Below are 22,799 nucleotides of genomic sequence, written 5' to 3' on the forward strand. Positions count from 1 at the left end.
AAGCACTCTTATGTGGAAAATAATTTAAAGGAGCATCAAGATCTAGCACCTTAGAAGAAAGTTGGTGTCAATAATGACTGTAGTCAAATAGAAACATATTTTTATACAAATGCAATTAAATTGTTCATAAGCTATTATGTACCTTAAAAAGAGTTCTAGTCTTCTTTCACCCTAGAAACACAATTCTCATATAACTCAAGTTCCAAAGGGTCCAGTGATGTGAGGCAGTGCATGCGGTAGTATGGTGAGTTGGAGTGATGGAAGGCAATGTGGTGACATTACCAGTGCTGTGAGGCTGTGCAGGAGGCAGTCACAGTGACGTCAGGCAGTGTGCAATGACAGCTGCAGCAATGTGAGGCGATGCGTGAGGCAGTGTTGCGACAGTCTCAGGGATGTGAGGAAGTGCAGTGACGATCACGATATGAGACAATGAGGTGACAGTCACAGTAATGTGAGCCAGTGTGGTGGCAGCTGTGTGATATGAGGCAGGGTGGTAACAATCCCTGGGATGTCAGGTTGTACGTATGACAGTATGGTGACAGTCATCACAGTGCTATGAGGCAATGCGTGAGCTAGTGTAGTGACAGTCCCAGCGATGTGAAGAAGTGTGGACTTCAGGCTGTGTGTGTCCTAGCACAGTGGTAGTTGTGCTGACTTGAGGCAGTGCGTGTGGTCACGCTCCCAAGGTCCTCAGGCAGTGTGTAAAGCAGATAGTTGTGGTGATGCATAGCTGTGTGGTGATGGAGGACCTCTGCCTTCCCGGCTCCCCCATCCCACACCAAATGCAGTGCCTCCAATCTCTGCTCCAACCACACTGCTCCCAATATCCAGTGACCCTATCCCGTCAAGACTGCTAGGTTTCGCCTTACTGCTCAGGAATGAACTGAATTTACGGCCATAATGGGGCCATTTGCACACCTTCCAACTTCGGCAAGTGGGCTGCAGTCACACATCAGTGGCCACATGGACTCAGAGCTGCCACTGACACACCTGCCTCCCCTTACCTTCATGAGCCAGCCCTGCCAAAACAACTCAGAACATCAAGCTGTTTAAGGAAAATGTCGAAAGTTGTTAATGAAATCATCTTACTTTGAGAATTTGCATCACTTCTAAAATGGTCCTTTTTCCTTTTCTTGGATGCATATTCACGCTCTTCGTTACTGAAAACTTCTTCATTCTCACTATTCAGGATACTGAAATAAAGGTACACTTTATTAAAATATTTTTTTCAGAGAGATCTTCCTTTGGTTTCTCTTTTTAAGAGAATGCAATAAATATTTGATTTACAATTCAGGAACCCAAAACAAAAACATGACATTAAGTTCTGAAGGTGCTGGTTAACAACAATCATGGGCTCAAAATTACAAGGGAAATGTGGAATACAGGGTTTTCACTTAGAGAAACCTCAGATGTTTCCTAGTCCTGGGGGAGGGTTACCCAGAACATGTCAAGAACATTTGAGAATTTCCCAAGCATTCTGATGTTGTTGCCAGGCTGCTTCAGACATCAAAATGATCAAAAATAACAGAGATGGTAAGCAAAACTCTGAAATTCCGGGAGTGAGTGAGTGACACCTGCACGGATGAGTGTGCACGCCTGGGCAGCACGTCTGCCCTCATCTGTGCACTGTGCATCCTCTCACCAGCATCACCAAAAAGCACGCAGCTTCACCATGTAAGTGCTTGAATTTAAAGTTTCCCACTATTTCTTTTTATGAAACAAGGAAATAAGATCAGAAAGCAGTAACTAAACAACGTGAAAAGCTCTTCTTTCAAGTTTCTTCTTGGGGCCAGCATCGCGGCATAGCAGGTTAAGACTCCGACTGCAATGGCAGTGTGGGTGCCAGGTCCGCGCTCGGCTGTTCCACTTCCTATCCAAGCTCCCTCCTACTACACCTGGGAAAGAGCAGAAGATGGCCCAAGTCTTTGGGCCTCTGCACCCATGTTAGAGACCTGGAAAAAGCCCGGCTCTTAGCTTCCGCGTGGCCCTGCCCTGGCCACTGCAACCATTTGGGGAATTAACCCGGGGAAGAAGATAGATACCCCTCCGCGCCACTACCCACCTTCGCCCCGTAACTTAAAAATAAAAATACCTTTTTTTAAAAAAAGGAAACTGGATGGAGTTGAAACTCTTTAAAAAAAATGTTTCTTCTTCATAGTAAAAAACAAGGAACCAACAACTGTAAATAGCAGTCCACAACCTCAAGACTAAAGATGTATACTGTTTTCACTTTTTACACCCTGGTGACTGGGGTGATGTCCAGTGAGCAGCTGAGGAAGCAGACACTACTGAGCCCAGCTGGCTGGCAGAGGATGTGGGGCTGGCACTCAAACTAGGACACTAAAGTTGTCTATCTCTTCATCATCACGTTTTAACATAAAAATCATATACAAGCCCCTTTCCCCTCACCAGTGTTCACTTCAGTAGGAGAGTTGAGATTGACACGTAACTCTATCACTGTCAGGACAAGCAATCAGCACCGGCACTGGCTGTCACCATCGAGACAAGCAAGGTGCACTTGGAAACACACACACCACTCCTAGGCTAGTTTGCTGTCATTGATTCAGATCATGAATGTGACGCTTTGGATCAGAAACACCTTTTCTCATGGACATAACAAACACACTGAAGACGACCCAGAGTGCCTTTGGCACCCAAAATGAAAACCTGGAAGGAGAAGGGAGGCTGCCCATGGTCTCATGAGGTGGAGCAGGCACCAGGTAAACACAGGGAGCCTGCACTCTGACTCGACTCTGCCCACAGGGAGGGAAGAGCCTCAGGCTGCTGTTATGGTGTCCTAGAGATCTGCTCCCAGACCCCTTGGCGGGCTCCACACACCAACAGGCTCTGCAGTGGAGCCAACTCAGTTCCACCAGGCATTGCCTAGGCAGGTGGGGGCAGCTGCTGGGTTCCAAAGATCTCAGGTCAGGCTTCTAGGGAATCTGCAAGCCCCAAGCCTGGGTCCAAAAGTGGTAACTGCAGGAAAATTGCTCCTTTAGAGAAACTATTAACTTAGTTATTATTTTTACAGTCTTTTAAACAGGGGGAGAAACATTTTTGGCAGTGGTTTTATACCACTGGGTAAACAAAAATCAAAAACAGGGAAGAAAAATACATGCTTCCAAAGTTACAATATATACATGAATTTTGTACAAATCTTTCTACATTACATGTATGTAAACAACAGATCCAAGACATTTCAAAGCAAACCCTTCCTCTTTTATGCCTAAGATAAACATCATCTACCCTGAGTTAAGAAACAATGGAACCTTGGTTGGCGCCAAGGCTCACTAGGCTAATCCTCTGCCTGTGGCGCTGGCAGCCTGGGGTTCTAGTCCCAGTTGCTCTTCTTCCAGTCTAGCTCTCTGCTGTGGCCCGGGAAGGCAGTGGAGGATGCCCCAGGTATTTGGGCCCTGCACCTGTGTGGGAGACCAGGAGGAAGTACCTGGCTCCTGGCTTCGGATCGGTGCAACGCGCCGGCCATGGCAGCCATTTGGGGGGTGAACTAACAGAAGGAAGACTTTTCTCTCTGTTTCTCTGTCAAAACTCTGACTGTCAAAAACTCTGGCGTGTCAAAAAGGAAAAAAAAAAAAAATGGAACCTTGAACAACACACACAACCCAATCTAAAAATGCACAAAGGACTTCAGTAGATATTCCTGTAAAGATATACAAATGGACAAGTACACGAACAGATGCTCAACACCACTAATCATTAGGGAAATGCAAATTAACTTAGCAAATCAAAACAATGAGTTCATACTGAAGGAGGCAGCAAACACAGAAGAGAGGAGTTAAGCCAGCACGGCCCTGCAGCCCTGCCTGCACTGCTCAAACTCCCCTTTAGTGAACCACCCAAACCCTCCACTCCCTCCCCTGCACTGCCCAAGCCCCTGCTTCCATGCACCACCAATCACCCTCCTTCCGTGGAGTGAAAACTGCACTTCCACTGTTCCGCCACTCAGAACTAGTTAGTGCCAACTAAAAATATCCACTATGGGGGCTGGCGTGGTGGCGAAGCAGATTAAGCCTCCAGCTGCAGTGCCGGCATCCCATATGGGCACGGGTTCAAGACCCGGCTGCTCCACTTCCGATCCAGCTCCCTGCAAATGCACCTGGGAAAGTAGCAGAGGATGGCCCAAGTGCTTGGGCCCCTGCACCCGCGTGGGTACAGGATGGAGCTCCTGGCTTCTGCCTGGCCCAGCCCTGGCTGGTGCAGCCATTTGGGGAGTGAACCAGCAGATGGAAGATCTCTCTCTCTCTCTCACTCCCTATAACTCTGACTTTCAAATAAATAAATAAATAAATCTTTAAAAAAAAAATATCCACTATGGCCGCAAGTGCATCCCTGGGATGACCTTCAGCTCATTACAATGTCATTATAATAAAATTTCCTTGACTGGTACTCCCCCACCCATGATGTATAACACTTCAAAGATTTCCAAAAAAAGCACAAGGAAATGGGTGGCACTCTGTCTAGCCTCAGACTCCACCCTCTTTGAATATTCAGTAAGTCTCCTTCCAAACACCACCCTGTATGCCTCTCAGCACACACAAAGGGATGGCCACAAAGCCTGCTGAGCAGCTGCCCTGAGCCTGCTTGCTTTCTCTCTCGTCACACTTGCCCTCACCGTGTAAATGAACCTTGCTTCTCTGCTGACCTGGATCTGCACCTATCCTTCAACTCCCTCTTGGAATTAAGAAAAGCACCTAGACCCATCCACCTCACAACATCAGCGGTGAGCCAGCCAGGAGCTTGGAGCAGGAGTTGGAAGCTGACCCAGACAATGCCAGTGAGTTCTTCTAACAAATATCACCTCGCCTTGAGCTTGAGGGTCTTTGTTTCTTTTTGTTTTTGTTTTTTGACAGGCAGAGTGGACAGTGAGAGAGAGAGACAGAGAGAAAGGTTTTCCTTTGCCGTTGGTTCACCCTCCAATGGCCGCTGCGGCCGGCGCACCGTGCTGATCCGATGGCAGGAGCCAGGAGCCAGGAGCCTTTCCTGGTCTCCCGTGGGGTGCAGGGCCCAAGCACTTGGGCCATCCTCCACTGCACTCCCTGGCCACAGCAGAGAGCTGGCCTGGAAGAGGGGCAACCGGGACAGAATCCGGCGCCCCGACCGGGACTAGAACCCAGTGTGCCGGCGCCGCTAGGCGGAGGATTAGCCTAGTGAGCCGCGGCGCCAGCCGAGGGTCTTCGTTTCTTTCTGCCTTTCTCTCCTCCTCCACTTCGTTCTGATCCTCTCAGACCAACTCCTCTTAACCCAACCAGGAACTGGCCAGGAGCCAACGCTGTGCAAATCTGGTCCTTCATGAAGGTTCATGAGAGTGGCTGGGACTCGTTCCCAAGCAGTACAGTGCCCAGAGGGTCTTCTTTTTTTCCTATCGCTATCTGGCATGGACTTCCTACATTGCCTAGCCTCTCTTTCGCTTATGCTTCTAAACCTCCAGCCTTTTTGGTCCTTAAGGAAGATTTCCCCAGCCATATTCTGTCACCTTTTCCAATGAGATATTTGGTTCCTGTGCACTTAGCATCTTCCTATGTACGGAAAATAAATCCTGTCATCCACTGACCCCTAAGCACACTTGGAAACACTCATGTTCCAAGCTCCAATATCTACATGACCTGACACCGACTGCTCTCTCCCCCGACTTTTATCCTGGGGTTCTGTTTACTTCACTGTTTATTACAATGTTGTCATCCCCCATGGTACAGCCCAGAACAAAGGATCTGGATGTGGTCCTGGGACATGACTGACAAGTGCTCCAAGGAACACTCCACTCAAAAACTACTCTCCCTTCAACTGACACCTTTCAGAAGTATTTCAACATGCCTGAAGCAACAAGCAGGCCATCGCCTTGCTGAGACAGTACAACCAAGGCCCAAAGTCTCCCACTACCAACTCTGTAAACCACCCTCCTCGAAGAAAGCCCAGGGGCCACCAAGGGGCCCAAAGGCGCTCTATCACCAAGGATCCTATTTGAGATCTGGAAGACCAGGTCCAAATTAGCCCACATGGGGGCACCCAGAAATGCCTGAGGTGCCAAAGGACATGACTGAGATCCTGCAGATCTAACTTAGTCCATGGGCTCACAGAGAGCCTCAGGGGCCATGGGTGCCTGAGCAAAACAGGGACCATAACCCACTCCTTCCCCATCTAGCCCCATGGACTCACCCCTTAAGAATTAGGAAACTGGGGCCGGCATCATGGCACAGCAGGTAAAGCTGCCTCCTGTGATACCAGCATCCCATATAGGCACTAGTTTATATCCTGGCTGCTCCACTTCCAATCCAGTTCCCTGATAACAGCCAGGGAAAAGCAGGGGAAGATGGCTAAAGTCATGTGAGAGATCCAGATGAAGCTCCTGGCTCCAGCCTTGCCCAGCCAGGAGTGGCCACATGGGGAGAAAACCAGTGGATGGAAGATCAATCGATCAATCTTGATCTCTCTCTCTCTTCCCCCTCTTAACTGTCACTTTCAAAATAAATAAATCTTTAAAAAAAATTAGAAAACTTTAGATGCTATAAACAAGAAAAAAATTTTCTTTTTCAACACTGGACACAATAATAAGCTAGAGAATGGAGAATCTGGACCTCAATTTTAATACTATCTGCCAACTTGGCATCTTCTGTAAAGGACCAGTAAGAGTGGTCATAAATCTGTACACCCATGCCTGCACGTGATTCACCCCTAGGCCCCCACTTTTCAAGGAGATATGTACAGCCTGTGCTATGCCCCTGTCCTAGAGACACAAGACACACAGGAACAGGTACATAGGGTGATGACTTACTATTGAGTGATTCACCATCAGGGTCCAACTACCTTGAACTCAGCTTGTCCCAGTACTACCCCCAGGGGTACAGGCTCCCCCCTCAGACCTCAGTTCTCTTTCCCTTACCTGCCCACAGCCTGTACCCTACAACTTAACCTTTCCCCCTCTACTACAGGAAAGTGGGACCTGGTAGCACCCAGGCCAATGGTGATGCTGGAAAATTGGGAGTACATGTCCTTTTCTCCATGACTGGTCTAAATCAGTGTCAGCAAAATGAGGGGAGGTTTTTAGAAAATCCTACCACATATACTGAGGAATCTGGGGCGACATGCTTGTTGTATCCTGAAGGACAAACAGCAAATCTGGGATTAGGCCCATGCCCATGGTGTCTCCCCAGCGGCCCAACCAACATGCTGCAGGAGCCAGACGGTTTTACCAACAGATCCTCAATGGTATTAGCAAAGAGGTCATGAGGATTTAGGGTGCTGAGACCTTATGGTTTAGGGGCTGGGATGAAAAAATGTATTATCAAGCAAGTAAATTATAACAAAGTCAGTGGGGTGACACAGCTAAGGAACAGAATCCAGCCTTATTCCAGAAATGGCTGGTAGAGGCCTTAAAGAGATACTAACACAGGGGCCGGTGCTGTGGCATAGTGGGTAGGGCCTCCACCTGCAGGTTCAGCATCTCCTGTGGGCACTGGTTCTAGTCCTGGCTGCTCCACTTCCGATCCATCTCTCTGCTATGGTCTGGGAAGGCAGTGGAGGATGGCCCAAGTCCTTGGGCCCCTGTACCCATGTGGGGCACCAGGAGGAGGCTCCTGGCTTCAGAATGGCACAGCTCCGGCCGTTGCAGTCATCTGGGACTCCTATCCTGAGAGTTGTGTTATCACAGGAGTGATGGCAAGTGCCATTTCCGACAACTTACTATGCCTCTGGTTTGCTAGACAGATGTCCTCATCTCCCACCAGCTTTTGGTGATGCCAGAATGTCCAATTACATCACTTGACAGGAACTTGCTATCCTCCCGAAGCACTTCTTCCTGGCTCATTATCCCTAAACATAAATATTTTATTATGATGTCAATGAGAACCAAGATCAGACCCAACTTGGATGATCTCCCTGTTGAAATCCAAAATAGAATAGATCCTCATCTCTGGGATTAGGGCACAGTGGACAGGCTACCCTTGCTGCCCTCCAAAAGATAGGCAAGGCTTCCTCATTGAGAACAGCACCCCTTAAAACCAGAAGCCAAGAGGGGACTCCCACCTTTCACTGATGAACTTCTCAGTCACCCTGTAACACCCACGTTCTGCCACTTTTAAAACTAACTGGAGGGGCCGGCGCCATGGTTCACTTGGTTAACCCTCCGCCTGAGGTGCCAGCATCCCATATGGGCGCCAGATTCTAGTCCCGGCTGCTACTCTTCCAGTCCAGCTCTCTGCTGTGGCCTGAGAAGGCAGTGGAGGATGGCCAAAGTGCTTGGGCCCTGCACCCGCATGGGAGACCAGGAAGAAGCACCTGGCTCCTGGCTTTGGATCGGCGCAGCGCCCGCCGTAGCGGCCATTTGGGGAGTGAACCAAAGGAAGGAAGACCTTTCTCTCTGTCTCTCTCACTGTCTATAACTCTACCTGTCAAAAAAAAACAAAAAACAACTAGAGAGTATCTAATGGTTCAGTATCCCAGGGCTACAAATGAAGACAGTCATGATTTGAGAAATGCTCAACTACTCAAAGTAGACAAAGACATCCAGAGAACCAAGGTAATGCATTACATAAACGAAATTCCAAGGAGAGAAAGACTTTAAGCTACCTGTGACCTGGCTAGGCAAATTCTCAACTGTGGCCTCATACCGAGTCCAGATGGGCAAAATCTCAGGTGTCTCCTCAAATCTGCCTCCCAAGTGAGAAAACTCTCAGCTGTTTCCTCTCACTTGTGTCCTTGGTGGAAAAAAATCCCAGCCATATCCTCAACACCTGCCTCCTGGGTATGCAAGTTCTCAACCATCACCTCACCCCTGCCTCCTGGTGGACAAACTCTCATCCACCTCACACCTCCATCTGGGTGGACAAACTCTCATCCACCTCACACCTACATCCTGGGTGGGCAAACTCTCATCCACCTCACACCTCCATCTAGGTGGACAAACTCTCATCCACCTCACACCTACCTCCTGGGTGGGCAAACTCTCATCCACCTCACACCTCCATCTGGGTGGACAAACTCTCATCCACCTCACACCTGCCTCCTGGTGGACAAACTCTCATCCACCTCACACCTCCATCTGGAACTCTCATCCACCTCACCCCTGCCTCTTGGGTGGGCAAACTCTCATCCAACTCCTCACACCTCCATCTGGGTGGACAAACTCATTTGTCTCCTCACATCTGCCTCCTGGGTGGGCAAACTTTCCTTCTCACACCTGTGTCCAGGGTTTTTGTGAGCATTATTTGTTGTGCCCTGAGTAACAGATAAGGCTGACTTACATGTTGTGGCTGAGGCTGCACTGGTCAGTCTCTCTTTCAAGTTCCTGACTACAGGAGTCACACCTTTTCCAGCCATCTTCTGTTTTAATCCAGCTCCATCCAGGAGACCTCCAGTCCTGACCCAAAAATGGCATAGTTCTCCTAAAAAAAAAAGTTAAATGTGTATATACATCAAAAGTTTATTTTTATTTCAAGCAGTTGTTCATCGATCTTAACCACTAAAATCCTTACTTAATATTTACATGTCTGCTTATCAGTCAACATCAGCCAGATAGCATTGACCAAAAAAAAAATAATTGCCAAAAAAAAATAATAATGTCACCCTGAAGTGATAAACACATCTGAATTGTAGAAGCTCACAGAAAATATTACCAAAAAACTGCAGATTTCACTTTTGTTGCACCAAGATAAACATCTTTTATTTCTATTTCCAACAAATTTTTGAAGTGCCCTAATGTAGGTCAATTTACCAGCCCAATCAATATTACATCTGTTGTGAAAAGGTGACCAGAGGTGACATCAAAGCTCAGCCCTGAAGAACAGGCAGGGTTCTAGGTGTGGGAAAACCAACAGAATATTACTGCAAACAGAGTGTCCTACTGCCTGGAGTTACCCACGATATAGCACGGAATGGATTTGTGGGAGAAGCTAGACTACAATAGAGGTGAGGGAGGGGCCAGAAGCCAGAATGGAGAAGTCACTATCAGCCAGGTCAAGTCAGAGGGGCAATGAGAGCCCAAGAAAGGGACTCACACAGGCAAGAGATCTGCCCAGACCTGAGGTTTGCCAAGAACTCAGGATTAAGCTGTGGGGAGAGGCTGACTCCAGGAGGAAAGAGTAAGGACTAGCAGCTACCGAAGATGGCCATCACCAGGCGAGTATGGTGCCAAAGGAATGCCCAGGAGCAGAGTCCACAGCCCTGGAAGGCAGGCTGGACGTGCGAGGAAGAAATCACGTCGGTCTTTCAGCCCCTGGCTCTGCAGTGAGGAACACAAGGATGCAAGGATCTGCTGCCTCTGTTCTTGGCCTTCCTGCTGGGGTCCAATGGCCTGGCTTCCAGGTGAAGATTGTAATTTTCAAAATTTTTTAAATGACACATTATTACTTCACAGACCTTACAATTTGACAAGCCCAAAACCTAAACTGAGGTCTCCCCACTGACTGGGTTCCCTTTCCCTTGGCCAGTGGCTTTCAACAAGCAGGTGGCATTAAAATCAGTCTGGGAAACCTTTAAAAAACATAACTGCTTAGCCCCACCTCAGACCACTTCTAAATTTTTTTGCTTTAAAGACATCCCTTATACCCCTGCACTACGTTGCTGGACCTAATCTTCCAAACCTGCCTCACAGCTACCACCACGCCAGGCAGCTCAGACTTAGCGTGGCCCACCTCCAAAGTGCGTACCTGGCCCGCATGAACACCAGCCACAGACGGGGAACACTCCACAGAAGAGGGCAGGGACTGGGAGGCAGCAACGACTACTTCAGTTTCAAGAAAACAGCAGAAAAAAGGGCTGCTAGGACCCTAATAACTGCCCAAGTATTTCTCAATACATATCAAAACTGTAGACTCAGAAATGTCTTCTCAAAAAAATTAAGTGGTAATCCTGAAAAACCCCTGCCCTCAAGGTGTAAAAGTATACCATCGGGTCAAGGAACTTACCAAAAAAAAAAAAAAAAAAAAAAAAAAGCCACAGCACATACACACACACTCTACCCACAGTTAATAAAATTAACCTATAATAAAACAAAGTATAATACATGCAAATGGGGCCGACACTGTAGCATAGAGGGTAAAGGCCATCCCCTGCAGTGCTGGTATCCCATATGGGTGTCAGATTTGAGACCCAGCTGCTCTCCTTCTGATCCAGCTCTCAGCTATGGCCTGGGAAAGCAGAAGATGGCCCAAATCCTTGGGCTCCTGTACCCAAGTTGGGGACCCAGAAGAAGCTCCTGGCTCCATATCGGTGTAGCTCCTACCATTGCTGCCAACTGGAGACTGAACCAGTGGATGGAAGACCTCTTTCTCTCTCTCTCTGGCTCTCCTTCTCTATGTAACTCTTTCAAATAATAAATAAATCTTAAAAAAAAATGCAGATACATATACTGCATACATAAATGGATAATTAACATACTGCAATAAAACAAAGTACTAGACACACATATGCCATATACAGGCAATATAATTAACATACTGTAACAAAGTATAAAACACACACATATACAGGCACACACACACATAAGCAATCTTCTAACAAGACTACCCGATGAGTAGTAAAGACAGAAAAATTAAAATTGGAGACAGAAAGCCATTCAGTTAGGAAGGCTCTGAGGTGATAGGACACGTATGTGGCCTTAACATACATCTGTATTTCAAGGGACTGGAGAGGCAAGGAACAAAGCAGCCATCCCCGGAGTGGGAGGCCACAAGCATAGCAGGTGCCTACAGAGGCCTGATCCCAGCTGAGGCCAGCGGGAAGTCTGGAAAGGTGAGAAGCCAGGCCACCGCCAGCCTGCGGCACCAAAGGCATTCGGACTTTAATCTCTAGACATAAGCAGTGTTTCCTTAAGACTGATAATTTTCTAGAGTCTGTAGCAAAGGTCAAATGGAGACTGGAGATAGGAAAAAAACAAAATCTGCCTGTGGACAGAGCTCGTCTGGAAGACTGCACACATGGGTGTGCAGACGTGGTGCCTCACAGCTGGAAGACACCACAGCCCTCACCACTAACACACTTATCTTCTGGCCTCCCAAACAAGCCCTGTGACGCTTACAGAAAGCGCCTATGGGTGTTTCCAGTAGTAACCAACTCTTCTACACTCACCAAAACTCCAGGTGCTATCATTCATCGTGACTTTAACCACTTGGTGATAAAGGAGGGCAGTCTGGTCTGAATGTTTTAGCTGCAAACGTCTGCTCAAATGTTGCTAAGGACCGGAAGCAGGGAACTGCTCCAACAGCAGTGTGGTCAGAGTCCAGGGCTGTGCGTTAGAAACGCTGTGTTTCATGAGCCTGCCAGGCTCTGCTCTAGATCACGGTGAAGTTCTAGCTTAAGATGTAATCTATGCAGTTCATGAACTAAACAAAGACTCAACAGAACATGGGCTGGTGCTCTGGGTTAGCAAATGATACCAGCACCACATATGGGCATGGGCTCAAGTCCAGGCTGCTCCACTTCTGGGCGAGGCTCCTGGCTTTGCCCAGTCCCAGCTGTTGCTGCCATCTGGGGAGTGAACCAGAGGATGGAAGATCTCTCCTTCTCTAACTCTTCCAAATAAAACAAAATAAAAAACAGTAACCAAAAAGCTTTTGGGGAACAGAAAAAAAACTTTAAAAAGACAACTTGCAATCTCAAAGGCCTGTGTTTCCAGCATTCAAATTATTTCCAATCCAAGGTATGATTTTTTAAGTCAGAAAATGTTACTAAATAAATGTGAATGTATTAGGGCTTTATAGATTTATTTTAATTCAAAGTACCTTTGTTTTGAAAATCTGCAAATGCAAAAAAAAAAAAAAGAAAATCTGCACATGCAAAAATAAAAAACTAGTATCACGCCTGGGAGTGGGTGTCTGGCACAACTCCCACATCCTACATCAGAGTGCCTGGGTCCAAATTCCAGCTCTGCTCCCAAGTCCACCTTCCTGCGAGGCAGCAAGTGATGGCTCAGGCACTTGGTCCCTGCTACCCACAAAGGAGATCTGGACTGAGGTCTCAGCTCCTTGGCTTCAGCCCGGCTCAGTCCCAGCTCCTGGCAGGCACTTGGGCTGGGAATCAGTGGATGAGAAGGCTCTCTGCCTTGAAAATACATACATACAATAGAAATTACTTCTTACACCACTCAGTTGTGATGTACCTCATTCATTAAGTACATTTCACACTGACACATGTGGGCAAGTACCTGGGGCTGAGCCGCTTAAATTCTTCCCGACCCCTGGGCTGGGAACTGAAGGAGAATGGACTTCACCACGCCCGTGTGCCGTGGAAATTCTCGGCAGGAGTCAGACCTGACCAAAGCTCTCTTCGTCCACCAGCAGCTTTTTCTTAGCTAATGGTACTAACAAGGACCAGCACCTGCCGGGGCTTGGTGCCGGCCGACTCTCAACAGCCTACAACCACCACCTCACGTCGGCCCTCACTCTCACCGCACCCTACAAGGCAGGAAGCTTCAATTATCCTCGTTTTTCAGGCTTAATTCTCTACTGATGCCGACACGCAGCTGGGAATAAAATGAGACTCCAAGATCCCTGCTGTAGTACTCAGTAGCAGCAACACCGGACACCCCACCACGTAAAATTACAAGGTTAGGAGCGTTTGTTACATTAACGTGCATCCCCCATATCACCAACATGACCTAACCCGGGATGGCTCTGAACACGAAAACAAGGAGAACAAGACAGGAAAGTCCACGAAGGGCTCCGTGTCTTCGCGCTCCGCAGGACGGAAGGTAAATGCAGTAACTGGAACAGCCAGCGCTGGCGCGGTCACCCTGATCCGCACGGCCAAGGCTCCACACAGCACAGAAACGTGAAACAATGGCAAGGCATCGCGTATTCGGGGGAAAGCAGCTGGCAAAGGGCGCTTCCCCCTCTCACTTTTCGTTATGATAGACTAATCTGCACTGCGCTGGGGTGAGGGAAAAGGCCTTCACTTCATACGCGTCTGCTTCTCTCTTGCTCACGGCAGGGAGAGGGCTGGGGTGTGAGGAGGAAACGTCTGCGCTCTCAGACCAGACGCGCTGACCCGCAGGAGGCGTCGCGGGCAAAAGCCTCTCACCAGGAGAGGCTCGGACCTCTCCCTCCGCCGGCGGGGAAGCGGGCGGCGAGGGCAACTGACCGGAAGCCAGGAGAGCAGGCGCCCAGGGCGGTTACCCACAGGCCGGGCTGGCGGCCGGCAGCACAAGGTCGGGGGGCAGGGGGCGCAGGAGCGCGCGGAGGATGCGCCGGAGCGGCCAGGCCCGTCCCGGTGGGCTGCGGGCGGGCTGAGGCGTGGGCCAGGGGGGCCGGCAGGACCCGGGGCCACGGGGCCGGCCACGCCGAGCCGGCAGACCCTGGGAGGGCGGCGTCTACCGAGAGCAGCGGCTGCGAGGTGCACCAACCTCCATCCCACCGCACCACCCACGGCCACATGGGCACGGCACTGCCCGTGGCTTCGTCCCCCCCGGACCGTCACGGCCTCGCACTCACCCGGCACGTCCGCCAGACTGTCCCAGTGCCCAACCCGAACGCCAAAGCCCCGTCCGCCCCTGGCGCGCCCCGCCTCAGTCCGCACCTGAAGCCGACGCGTCTGGGATTATTGCCGGAAGTCACCCGCCGCGTCCAGGGCGTGCGGAAAGCCCCGCCCCCGGCCGCTGATTGGCCACAGAGGCTCCGCGTGGCCTTGTTGCTACCCCGTCCCCGAGGCCCGTGGCGCGCATGCGCAATGGGTTCGGCCGGCGGGTGCCGGGGGCGGGCCTGGGCGGCCCTGGGCGGGCCAGGGCGCGGAGGGCGGGGCCGCCCTTTGACCCGCCCCGCAGGCCGGCCCCTGTGGGCGCCCGGACCCTTCGCTTCCCGGGGCGGCCAGACACGACGAGGCCCGGCCCAGGCGCGCGTCCCAGCCGCGTGCGCTCGGTGCGCGGTGCGGCCGCCACGCCCTGTGGCCCGGCTGCCTTCCGGCTGCGGGCCTGGAGTGCCGAGAGAAGCGGAGGCGGCCCGGAGGCCCTGCGATCCGAGTTCGGGGCGCTTGTCTTCCGGGGTTTCTGCGGGAACGAGCGAGATGGCGCGCTCGAAGCGGCTGGAAGTGCAGTGACCAAGCACGAACGTGCGTGTTTCGCGCGGGAAGTGCTTCCGCCTCCGCAGCGCGCGCGGGAGGGGCTGCTGCTGGAAAACAGCTCGTGCGTGACCCGTGCGGGCGATGCAGGGCTGTGCGGTGCCGCGCGGTCGCAGAGTCGGCCCAGTGGCTCCGAAGCCTTCGCCCTCCCTGCGCTCCGCCCTGTCCTCCGCCGACCTCGCCCCTGCCTCCCCCTCCTTTCCGGACCTGCCCTGGTTTAGTCAGAGCCTCAGCCTGGGTAGACGCTGCCGGCCCTCAGCCTCTCGTCAGAGCCGCCAGCGCCTCCCTGGTGGTCAACGCACCGGAGCCCACCGCCCGGCGAAATCATCCAACCAAAGCCCAGTGACACAGATTTGTTTCCGTGCCAGAAGTGGGGAACAGAACGGTTGTAGGGGTACCTCATTCGCAGCCTTCGAAGTAAAAAAAAAATTAAATAAATAAATGTTGAGCCATCCTGTATCAAGGACCATCCGAACCAATTGTAGCCTAATTGTCCAGCAGGAACACAGTTCCCAACGAAAGAATTCCCCAGGTTGCATGTTGAGGAGTCAAAATAATTGAAGGAACTCAAGGATAGAAAAAAGTCTGCAGTGTAAAAGTAGAACCCACAGAGTAACAGCAGTCCACAGAGTAACAGGAGGAGCCCACATAAGAGGAGATCAGAGTATCAGAGGGATCCGCAGAGGAACAGCGGGAGCCCAGGGCAACATAGAGCTCACAGAGTAGCAGGAATCCAGAGTAATAGGGAGTCCACAGAGCAACAAGGAGTCCGCAGAGTAACAGGGAGTCCACAGAGTAACAGGGAGTCCACAGAGTAACAGGGAGTCCACATACTAACGGAGTCCACAGAGTAACACGGTAGCCCACAGAGCAACAAGGAGCCCACAGAGCATCAGAGGAGCCCATAGAGTAACAGAGGAGCCCACAGAGCATCAGAGGAGCCCATAGAGTAACAGAGGAGTCCACAGAGTAACACAGTACCCACAGAGCAACAAGGAGCCCACAGAGCATCAGAGGAGTCCACAGAGCATCAGAGGAGTCCACAGAATAACAAGGTAGCCCACAGAGTAACAGAGGAGCCTACACAGTAACAGAGAGCCCAGAGAATAATAGAGGAGTCCACAGAGTAACACAGTACCCACAGAGCATCAGAGGAGTCCACAGAGCATCAGAAGAGCCCACAGAGTAACAGAGGAGCCTACACAGTAACAGAGAGCCCAGAGAGTAATAGAGGAGCCCACAGAGTAACACAGTAGCTCACAGAGTAACAGCTGCAGCCCAGGAGTCACCCGGGTCCCTACACATCCCCAACTCTCACCGAGCCTGTGCTTTGCCCCTGTCACACACAGCTCTCTCCTGAGAATGTTAACTGGTGTAGTGCCCTCTGCAATCTCACCAAGAACCAGGGCAGATGCCCACACAGCAGGGAAAAGTTTCTCAAATAGGTGGAGTGGCTGGGGATTGTGGCGCAGTGGTGACCACAGATGTTTGAGCATTCAGATGTCTATTTGCAAGCTCATACTCTCGGGGAGGAAAATACCATGTGTTTTCATTTTCTTCAAAGCAAAACAGACCTGTCGGCAGCCAAGGGGTTGGGGAAATTTAAGCTCATTTTTGTTGCTGCTTCTCATGTTGGTCCCTCGTGGCATGAACAAGATGGCCACTGCTCCCTGGCACCATGAGAGACACTACAGATATCAAGCAGAAATCCCAGATTTTCAGGAGTCTACCCTGTGATGTGGACCTCGGATGCCAAATGTGCAGTGAGAGAACGGGGTGAGGAGTGCTGAGCGTGTGCCAAATATTTCAGGATCCTGGCACAAAAACAGCCCTCTGAGTTTGCCTGCTGCGAGGTCAAGGGTTGTGGATGTCAGGTGTGAGCAGGCAGCAGCAGGGAGTCCAGGACGGCACACAGGGCCAGGAGAGCTCTCGTTTGCCATTCGAATCTCTTGGTCCTGGTCTCATTATCGTTCAGATAAGGTTTTTACACAGGATCTCAGAGCCATGCACTTAGGCACTTGTGATGTCAGAATGGGCAGGCCACAGTGTTGACCGTGTCACCACAGCTTGACCCACGCTCCTGAAACTGCCTGCCATGAACCTCAGCAGGACCCGTCCTGAGAGTGGCTGGTCGTCCCAGACCCCACAGGCACCGAGTCCTCTGCTTCAGCCTGGCACAATGCCCAGCCACTGTCCGCAGGTAGAAGCATGGGGTGGGCAGGGTCACAGGCTGGGGCTGTCCTCTGTATTTTGAGCATACAGCTTGGAGCAACTAACTGAAATTTGCTGAGACTCAGTTCTCACAGGAGAGGGGCAGGCATGCACAGCTGCTCGCCTGAGAGAGGAAAAAAATCACACAGCATCACACGTGAAAGAGGAAAAAAAACAAACACAGGTTCACATATTAGGACAGGTACAAACATGGACTCACCTGAAAGGGAGGCAGATACAGACAAGGTCTCACGTGAGCAGGAGGCAGCTACGTACAGGGTCTCACCTGAGGGAGGCAGATACACACAGGATCTCACCTGAGGGGGGGCAGATACACACAGGGTCTCACCTGAGGGAGGGCAGATACACACAGGGTCTCACCTGAGGGGGGGCAGATACACACAGGATCTCACCTGAGGGGGGGCAGATACACACAGGGTCTCACCTGAGGGAGGCAGATACACACAGTATCTCACCTGAGGGGGAGGCTTTACAAACAGGGTCTCACCTGAGGGAGGCAGATACGTACAGGGTCTCACCTGAGGGGGTGCAGATACACACAGGGTCTCACCTGAGGGGGTGCAGATACACACAGGGTCTCACCTGAGGGAGGCAGATACACACAGGGTCTCACCTGAGGGGGTGCAGATACACACAGGGTCTCACCTGAGGGGGGCAGATACACACAGGGTCTCACCTGAGGGGGTGCAGATACACACAGAGTCTCACCTGAGGGAGGCAGATACACACAGGGTCTCACCTGAGGGGGTGCAGATACACACAGGGTCTCACCTGAGGGAGGCAGATACACACAGGGTCTCACCTGAGGGAGGCAGATACGCGCAGGGTCTCACATGAGGTGGGGCAGATACACACAGGATCTCACCTGAGGGAGGCAGATACACACAGGGTCTCACCTGAGGGGGGCAGATACACACAGGGTCTCACCTGAGGGGGGGCAGACACACAGGGTCTCACCTGAGGGGGGGCAGATACACACAGGGTCTCACCTGAGGGGGTGCAGATACGTACAGGGTCTCACCTGAGGGGGGGCAGATACACACAGGGTCTCACCTGAGGGAGGCAGATACACACAGGGTCTCACCTGAGGGAGGCAGATACACACAGGGTCTCACCTGAGGGGGGGCAGATACACACAGGGTCTCACCTGAGGGGGTGCAGATACACACTGGGTCTCACCTGAGGGAGGCAGATACACACAGGGTCTCACCTGAGGGAGGCAGATACACACAGGGTCTCACCTGAGGGGGTGCAGATACACACTGGGTCTCACCTGAGGGAGGCAGATACACACAGGGTCTCACCTGAGGGAGGCAGATACACACAGGGTCTCACCTGTGGGGGTACAGATACATACAGGGTCTCACCTGAGAGAGGGGCAGATACACACAGGACCTCACCTGAGGGGGTGCAGATACACACAGGGTCTCACCTGAGGGGGGGCAGATACACACAGGGTCTCACCTGAGGGGGTGCAGATACACACAGGGTCTCACCTGAGGGGGGGCAGATACACACAGGGTCTCACCTGAGGGGGGTATATATACACAGGGTCTCACCTGAGGGAGGCAGATACACACAGTATCTCACCTGAGGGGGAGACAGACACACAGGGTCTCACCTGAGAGAGGGGCAGATACACACAGGGTCTCACCTGAGGGGGGGCAGATACACACAGGGTCTCACCTGAGGGGGGGCAGATACACACAGGGTCTCACCTGAGGGGGGGCAGATACACACAGGGTCTCACCTGAGGGAGGCAGATACACACAGGGTCTCACCTGAGGGGGGGCAGATACACACAGGGTCTCACCTGAGGGGATACAGATACATACAGGGTCTCACCTGAGAGAGGGGCAGATACACACAGGGTCTCACCTGAGGGGGGGCAGATACACACAGGGTCTCACCTGAGGGGGGGCAGATACACACAGGGTCTCACCTGAGGGAGGCAGATACACACAGGGTCTCACCTGAGGGGGGGCAGATACACACAGGGTCTCACCTGAGGGAGGCAGATACACACAGGGTCTCACCTGAGGGGGGCAGATACACACAGGGTCTCACCTGAGGGAGGCAGATACACACAGGGTCTCACCTGAGGGGGGGCAGTTACACACAGGGTCTCACCTGAGGGGGGCAGATACACACAGGGTCTCACCTGAGGGAGGCAGATACGCGCAGGGTCTCACCTGAGGGGGTCAGGGATACACACAGTATCTCACCTGAGACAGGGGCAAAGTCACATAGGGTCTCACCTGATGGGGGCAGATACAGGGTCTCACCTTAGGGAGGCAGATACACACAGAGTCTCATCAGGGAGGGGTAAGGTAGACAGAGGTTCTTACCTGAGGGGACAGCCATGCACAGGTGTCCAGTGGTGGCCTGGGCGATATTTTTAGTGAGTGGCCCTGCCTCAGTGCTCCTAGCCTACTTTCGCATCCCTCACTGGTCAGTCTGCCCCAAGGGTTGTTGAGACTCCAGCCTAGCCCTGCCTCTGCCTCTGCTGTGAGGGGTCCCAGTTCCCCAGGGAGAGTCCAGGCAGACATACCATTCTGTCAGCTTTGGAGCCCTGTAGTCTCAGCAGGAAACAGCACCCAGAGCAGCCCTTCCTGCTTGGAGCATTACCATGGCGACGCAGGCAGTGCGCTGAGGGGACATTTGTGGGAGCCTTGCCCTGCCTCTCTACAAGGCCGCTCCCCTGCCCCCAGAGCTGCACTCCTTTGTCCAGCAGGTAATGCCTGGCCACAGGGCAGTCCTGCCAAGTACGCTGCTCTCCTCCAATCAGGAGCAAGTCCTACAGTTTATTGGTTGAACTGGAGGCAGCTGTGCGGAAGCTGTTTACTTCTCTCCCAGCGCCATATTGTGGGAGAGCAGATGCATAGAATAAGTCTTAATTCCAGTAACTCAGTCCAGTCCGGGCTGCTCCCCACAATCTGGGTTTAGTAAATCATTATGTTGATGTACTACATAATTTTGGAAAATTAATTCTGGTCTGGTCAAGAGCAATAAAATAAAGAAATGACTAATGTGCATTGGCGATAAGTTGAAGCACATTCAACTAGCAGGGGCTCTTTGTAAATCAGAAAAGAAATAGAAGCAAATGGGTGAAAATGTTGACACGAATGGTGCTGACCTTTTAGAAAAAAATGCCTCATGTCCCATGGAAAAGGCAAAATCGAAATATGAAAATCCATTCTGTCTGGGTGCAAAACTCAGCTGCACCTGAAGATGGCAAGGCAGGGAGGGGCTGGATTCATGACTGGGGCTCAGCATCTCCAGAACCACGTTGGTGACAGCCACAGTGGCCTGGGGACTAAGGACGGGCCCAGCAAGGGGTTGCAGGGAGGGAGGCACTTCCTGACCGGGCAGCACCTGCACTTCACCAGTCCCTGGAGCCCACCATCCAGGTGGCTTCTGCAGGGAGCTGAAGAGCAGCAAACACGTTTCCGTGTGTTTCTGCTTCTTTTATTTGGCTGCAGTGACATAAGAGCGGTTGCACTGTGCATGACGTGAGCCAGAAGTGAGTTGTGGCATCAGCAGAAGCCTGTATTTCAGGCCCATGTGCAGAGGTGCAGGAGCTTGTAGCTTCTGGAAAAGTCCTTCTGAGAAGCACTTCCCCATGGTGCCTCAGTGGACTGCAGCAGAGAGGCCATTGCCAATGCTAAGAGCACCAGGCAGGGACCCAAGTCAGTTACACAAAGAGGGAGAGATACAGAGTGAGAGAATCTTCCACCCACTGGTTCACTCCCCAGTTGGCCACAACAGGCAGGGCTGAGCTAGGCCAAAGCCAGGAGTCAGGAGCTTCTTCCAGGTCTCCCACCTGGGTGGCAGGCACCCAAGCACTTGACCCTCTTCAGCTGCTTTCTTAGGCCTTTAACAGGGAGCTGGATTAGAAATGGAGCAGCCAGGACAGGAACCAGCCCCGATGTGGGATGACGGTGTTGCAGGCGGCAGCTTTACCTGCTGTGCCACCACGCCACCCCCAGGTTGTGTGTTTCATAGACAGAGCCAAGCATGGGAAGGGGTCTGAGCCACAGCATCAGAAAGGGCAACCAGGCAGAGCTCACTCAGCAGCAGCTCTGGGCCAGCATCAGCCCTGTTGGTGGGGACACCCTGTGCTAGGGCAGAGGAATACGTGGGAGCAATAGTCCTAAATTACTAAGATTTGGGGGCCCCATAATACAATGTTGAAAACAAGTGAGGCCATAGCTTCCTGAGAGAAGGCTAGGTAGCATAACTTCCAATGTTTGTAAGTAAGTAGGTACATCACATCATCTCTGGGGGAGAAACTGGAAGCAACTTATTATACCTATTAATTTCAGGTCCCTGAAAAAAACCCATAAACTGTAAGTTTTACAACCTGATGGTGTCTCACTCATTTGTATGACTTTAGAGAGTTTTATTGCTTGCATGATACATGGGTTAGGAACAGATTTCATTGTCTATCCCAGAAAATCCAAAATAAGAACAGCTTAACCCAGGTATACGTTTACTTCTCTGGCACACAGAAGAAATCTAGAAATACATCTGTATATTGACAAGCCCAGAGCATGGCAGCTGCCTTCCCTTCCAGCACTCTGACACGTGAGGTCTCCGTCCTCAGGCTTAGGATATTTGTGGCAGCTCTAGCCATTGCATCCACATTCCAAACCTCAGAAAGGAAGAAGGGCATGTGTGGGGAGCAACTCGGACTATACTGTTACTGGAATTAAGACTTATTCTATGCATCTGCTCTCCCACAATGTGGCGCTGGGAGGTGGAGCGTACAGCTTCTACCCAGCTGCCCCTTACCAACTTGATAAGCTGCAAGAGCCGCTCCTGATTGGAGGAGAGCGGCGCGCTCGGCGTGTGGGTAGCAGAGCATGGATTGGTGGAGAGGACTATAAAGGAGGAGAGAGACAACATGCACCAGGGAACATCTAAGGGGAACATCCGAAGGAACACCTGTGCAGCCCCCGAGAGAGCCGGCCGGCGGTGTGCCGCTCCCCCGCGGAAGTGGGGAATGTGGCAGGGGGAACCGCCCTTCCACGGAGGTGGAAGGGACAGTAGCCAACCCGGGAAGAACCAGCAGCAAACCCGGGGAGGGCCGAGCAGACAAAAGAACAGCGCAGGGTCCTGTGTCGTTCCTCCACGAAGACGGGGAGCGACATAATGGTGCCGTGACTCGGATATGAAGCCTAGGCAGGGTTTAGTGTCGTTCCTCCACGAAGAGGGGGAGCAACATAATGGTGCCGTGACTCGGATAGGAAACTTAGGAGGGAAGAAATGGGAAAATACCGGAGAGAGAGACTAGCAAACAGCCTAGGGAAAAGCCAGACGAAAAAGGTGCCAGAAGAAGCTATTGAAAGCCTAGGCATAGACTCGGATACGGACTGTGGGAAAGAAGTTAGGATTTAAAGTGAAAGCAAGAAGAAACTTAGACTCAGATACGGACTGCAGGTTGAAAGTGAAAGTGAAACCTATAAGAAACTTAGACTTGGATACGGACTGTGGGGAGAGGCCAG

At 51.5% G+C, this 22,799-nt stretch overlaps 1 protein-coding gene across 8 annotated transcripts in view; it reads right to left on the minus strand.

Annotated features, from left to right (window-relative positions):
* FBXO25 (F-box protein 25) overlaps positions 1-15,171 on the minus strand; it is a 38,820-nt gene extending 23,649 nt beyond the window's left edge. For 4 of the 8 annotated variants that reach the window (XM_070047260.1, XM_070047258.1, XM_070047259.1 and 1 more), the window contains exons 1-3: positions 14,439-14,568; positions 9,255-9,395; positions 1,090-1,193 (exon numbers count right to left, since the gene is read on the minus strand). In XM_070047260.1, coding sequence (XP_069903361.1) covers positions 1,090-1,193; positions 9,255-9,388 — 238 coding nt within the window. In that variant the 5' untranslated portion in view covers positions 9,389-9,395; positions 14,439-14,568. Of the gene's footprint in view, positions 1-1,089; positions 1,194-9,254; positions 9,396-14,438 lie in introns of all 8 variants that reach the window. The other 4 variants (XM_017339324.3, XM_008251566.4, XM_017339326.3 and 1 more) reach the window with 4 other exon arrangements.
* Between the last annotated feature and the right edge of the window lie 7,628 nt (positions 15,172-22,799).

Source organism: Oryctolagus cuniculus, chromosome 8 (assembly GCF_964237555.1).
Source record: "Oryctolagus cuniculus chromosome 8, mOryCun1.1, whole genome shotgun sequence".
Taxonomy (NCBI): Eukaryota; Metazoa; Chordata; class Mammalia; order Lagomorpha; family Leporidae; genus Oryctolagus; species Oryctolagus cuniculus.